A 4522-nucleotide genomic window follows, 5' to 3' on the forward strand; every position below is an offset into this window, starting at 1 on the left:
TTGTTTTTCAGTCCTTTTAGTAATAGGGCTCTGTTTCCCAATAAATCTAAATTGAAGTTCTTGGGCCTCATGGATAAGTTCTATCAAATATGTATATCTGAAGTAATTATATAAAAAGAACACATTAATGTGTGTTAAGAATACTTGCTAAAACGATAGATATAACGATATATATTCTTATATTATCGAAAAAAACCTCCAGCGTGCCATGTCATTTTTAATGTAGGACAATTTCAGCTTCTAGTCAGAGTAGAAATGCCAGAGTAGAAATACATGATACAAATTGTTTACAAGGATTCATTGTGAAACACGTTTATCTACCCATGATATTTCATGCCATTGACGGAAAACTTCGAAAGTATGAAGGACCCAGAGGAAAATGGGATTTCATAGCATTTATTGAAGAAAAAAAGTGGAAAGAAATTGAGCCACTGCCTTTCTATGTTGACCACTGTCAGGCGCTCAATTTGAGCGAATTGGACGATTTTTTGCTGGAGGAATTACGAAAAGTAGCAAAGAACCTCTTAATGTTGTATTTCTTGTGTGCTTTAGTCGTATTTTTACTTTTGTATATTACGTGGTCACTGCACCTTGGACGCTGGATTATTATGGCTGGTGCAGTTGTATTGTTGACGCCCTACATAAGACGCTTGATTGACGACATTTGGCACAATTGAAGAGATCATTTTTGAAGGCATCATTTTATTTGAAATTTCTATCAATCTTTTTTCAAACAACATTTTTCTATTAAAATAAATCGAAATAAAAAAAAGCCGCCTGTACTGTAAGTAAGGTATTTGAGTATGTTCTACTCCCACATATCGATGAATTTGTTAATTATGAGGCTAACCAGTTCGGCTTCCGGTCAGGTCTGAGCTGTCAACATGCTCATCGTGTTTTAGTGCAGCTTATTAAGGAAGCCACTCGGAATAATTAGTCTTTATTTTTGCTCCCTTGATATATCTAGAACATTCGATAGTGTATGATCAGGCTTGGTATGCTCTTAGTCAGCTTGGTGTGAATGCGTCTGTGATTCTGGTTTTGAAGTTTTGGATTTAAAATTCTTATTTAAGATTGAAGTCAGGAAATGGTGATTTTTACGGACATTTACCAGTCAAGTGTGGAGTGAGAGATGGAGGAGTTCTCTCCTCATATCTTTAATGCTTCTATTGAAAATGTTCTGTCTGGTATACGTAGTTCAGTTTTACTTCATTGTTTGATGGGAACGACTGATTTTATCCTTGGTTTTAACATGGTTTTATCCTTGGACGAATTAGCAACTGCAACTGGATCCTCTAAGTTGGAGATTCTAGAGTTGTTTAATGGTAGAAATGTTGTCGATTGTTTTATCCATCAATGTGGATTGGACAGAGAACTTCAAAAACATTGGAAGTCCACTCAATCAATTGAGTACAAATTCAATTGTCGAATTCTTGACGAACCAACTAAGTATCCGGACCCAGGTCCAGTTAAAGGAGCAGGAAGCGATATAATTGAAATCATAGCACCAGATTTCGTCTTAGAAAGATGTCAGATTAGGAAAGAAGAAGCAATTGGACGAAAGAGTCCTGTTTTTTACGAAGAAGATGAAAATAAAAAATAACAAACAAGATCATCCAGCCCCAACCAGACCCAGACCCAACCTGCTTTTTTTGGCCCGACCTTTTGGGGTGGATTTGCTATAGGCCTGGGCCTCACTATGATCGGAGTGACGATTGGAATGAAGATATGTATTTTTAAATATCGCCACCACATTGAACAGTCTTGTCATTTTCAACTAATTACTAATATATTTAATGCACTTAAGAACCAGCCAATATGCCATAGGTAATATAATTTTGGAATTGAAATTTATGAGCACAAATTTCTCATTGTTTGAAGAATATACTGCACGACCCGAGGATAAGCCCATATTAAAAATATCAGCAGATAAACATGGGATAAACCGAGCGTTTCTTTGAAAAAATTTAGAATTTATTACAAACTATAGCAACTCGTTACACTTATTACTTAATCTACAGTAAAGGGTTACCTTGTAAAAGCAAACTCGAATTATATCGATTTGATGCCAAAAAAGGGTAAAGCAGAAACATATAGGTGACATGAACAGTGTCGCAAGTAAATTGTCTAGTGCGACACTAATGTGCCCTTAATCGTACAACTCCATCCTGAAGCAGAAATAGTTTGCAGAATTGAACTAATGACTAACCTCACAAAACAGCAAAATGGATGAGCCGGCTGAGCCTCATTTCATTCAGAAAAATAAGTTCCAGCACTGTGAAAAATTAGTATTTGATACCTCAAAGAAAGACTGTTCACCATTTATCCTAATTGCTTCGTTTCACCTTATTCGATTTGATATATTGAGTGTCTTATTTGACTCATGTTAACAATCATAGGTTAATAGGGTATTAAGAAAATTGCTTAATTGTGTAACTCAAATAATCCTCCATCCTAAAGGAAGCAACTTGTCTATTTGTTATTTACATAAGAAAAAGTGATAGAAAATCAAGGAACTATCTAAGACAAGAAAGGCAAGAAAGTAAAATCCAAGAAACAAAATAGCTAAAATACAATAAATGGAACAAAAAAAAAGAAACAAGAGCCAAGAGCTCATATGACACTTATGACAAGGTCAGAACCTAAAATTAGACTCGGTACTAGAGTTACGATTTTGCTGTTCTTTATTTATTGGCAATTATTTTCGTTTGACTCGCACAAAATTTAGCATATAATCACGACTATCGACAAGAAAATATCAGACTACAAAAGATTTTACAGGCATTACATCATCTCTGTTCAACAAGTGATCTCTACAAAGAACAGAATATATCGATCAGCAAACGAATTCGAACCTGTTCTATCTGATGACCAAGAGATATTACAGGAAGAGACTTGTTTAAGCTCTTCAAGGTAAACGTTACCGAAATAATCTCTACGCTTACCGATTCACCATACAACAGAGAACCCAAACGAAAGATCTCAAACACCAGAAACTTTAAATAACACCTAAAATACTGAAGAAGCTCCGTCCGACCTGAATGCTTCTTCATGGGAAGAAGTCAAAGACACTCCAGAAATGGAGTGAAATTTTGATACATTCTTAATCCCTGAAGCCATAGACCTCAACGATGAAATATGCACAGCGCTAGGATTACAAAGTAGAGTTCAAGCTCTTTTCTATGAAAAAAGACTGTGAGATAAGCTTTTTCCCTACCTTATTTGGCGGACAACCGAAATGCAAAGCATCCAAAATATGAGTAACCGAAGCAGATTTCGTAAAATGGGAAATACTCAGCATAAATTCTCACTTTAGACAACACACGTAACATATATTTGTACAAGCCAAAAAAAATGGTAAGCGAAATTCAACAAGAGCCATAGTTTGACAAGACAAACTAAAAAGCCTCACAATGGACGAGACAGGCCAAGTCTCTTAGGTATTACATTCCCTTAAAATGATATATTAAGGATATATTGAGCCATTCCGGTAGCTTCTCAAAAAGGTTTTTTAACAACTTAAATCTTTGGGCGCTCTCTTTAGCTACTAACCTTGTTGATTTGTATTAATAGAACATGTGTTTTACCTATTTCGTATTGCATGTGTAGAGACTATGCATGTGTAGAAATTGTATTGTGTTCTTATTAACGTTATGTTGTCTGAAAATAAAAACTAGCACATCCAGAAGCACCGAACTCATCAAAGTACTGGAAATCTAGCCCCCCATCTCCCCCCCCCCCAAAATGCGAATCCAGTCTGGTTATGTCAAGCACGTATCTCGAACTTGTGCTTATTCTTCCCAGTGTCATCCCGATCTCTCCATTCTAAGCGTTTTCCAAGATTTCTGGTTTCCCCCTCCAACTCCTCCCAATGTAACCGGATCCAGTCAGGATTTAAAATGAATGCTTTGAGACACGAGTTTCTTCTAAATATCAAATTTCATTAACATCCGATTATTAACATCCGATACATATAAGGTTGTACATAAATGAACATATAAAGTTGTACCATGAGCTATAACTATGCACTTTACCTCATCCGGTAAAGAGAGGGAAGTTATATTTTTAACATGTGCATTTTTTTCTTTTCTTTTTTTTGAGTTGACCACATATATACTCAACGAAAAAAAATGTCAGTCCTCTTTCCTTTTTTCAGATCACAATCGTATATTCATCTGTTGAGTTCCTGCTTTTTTTTAGTTCCTTGTATCCTAGGCACTTATAACGATGGCCTATTTCCAGTTTTGTGATACTGTTGATGAAACAAACATCCGAAGAAGCAATACAATTAATTGAGCATATGCTTCGTTCTTTTCATAAAATAGTTCCTTGTATCCTTGCATTTATTTATATACCAGTTTTGTGATGCTGTTGATGAAACAAGCATTCGAAGATGCAATACAATTATTTGAGTGTTCTTCTATATTCAAAGAAGGTGTTCTTCTATATTCACTACCAGCCAATCATAATGCTTGGAAGATAATCACGAAATTAGACCCTAAACCATCAGAAACATTATTTC

At 35.5% G+C, this 4522-nt stretch overlaps 1 protein-coding gene across 1 annotated transcript; it reads left to right on the forward strand.

The window, feature by feature from the left end:
- The first annotated feature begins 323 nt into the window (after window positions 1-323).
- LOC136042068 (uncharacterized) lies at window positions 324-677 on the forward strand. Its single transcript, XM_065726942.1, has one exon. The coding sequence runs from the start codon at window positions 324-326 to the stop codon at window positions 675-677; it is 354 nt and encodes a 117-aa protein (XP_065583014.1).
- Window positions 678-4522: the final 3845 nt, after the last annotated feature.

The sequence above is a fragment of the Artemia franciscana genome, unplaced genomic scaffold, assembly GCF_032884065.1.
Source record: "Artemia franciscana unplaced genomic scaffold, ASM3288406v1 PGA_scaffold_60, whole genome shotgun sequence".
Taxonomy (NCBI): Eukaryota; Metazoa; Arthropoda; class Branchiopoda; order Anostraca; family Artemiidae; genus Artemia; species Artemia franciscana.

Bases quoted from the DNA above. Each gene is read 5' to 3' on its own strand.
- LOC136042068 (XM_065726942.1), top strand. From the start codon at position 324: ATGATATTTCATGCCATTGACGGAAAACTTCGAAAGTATGAAGGACCC.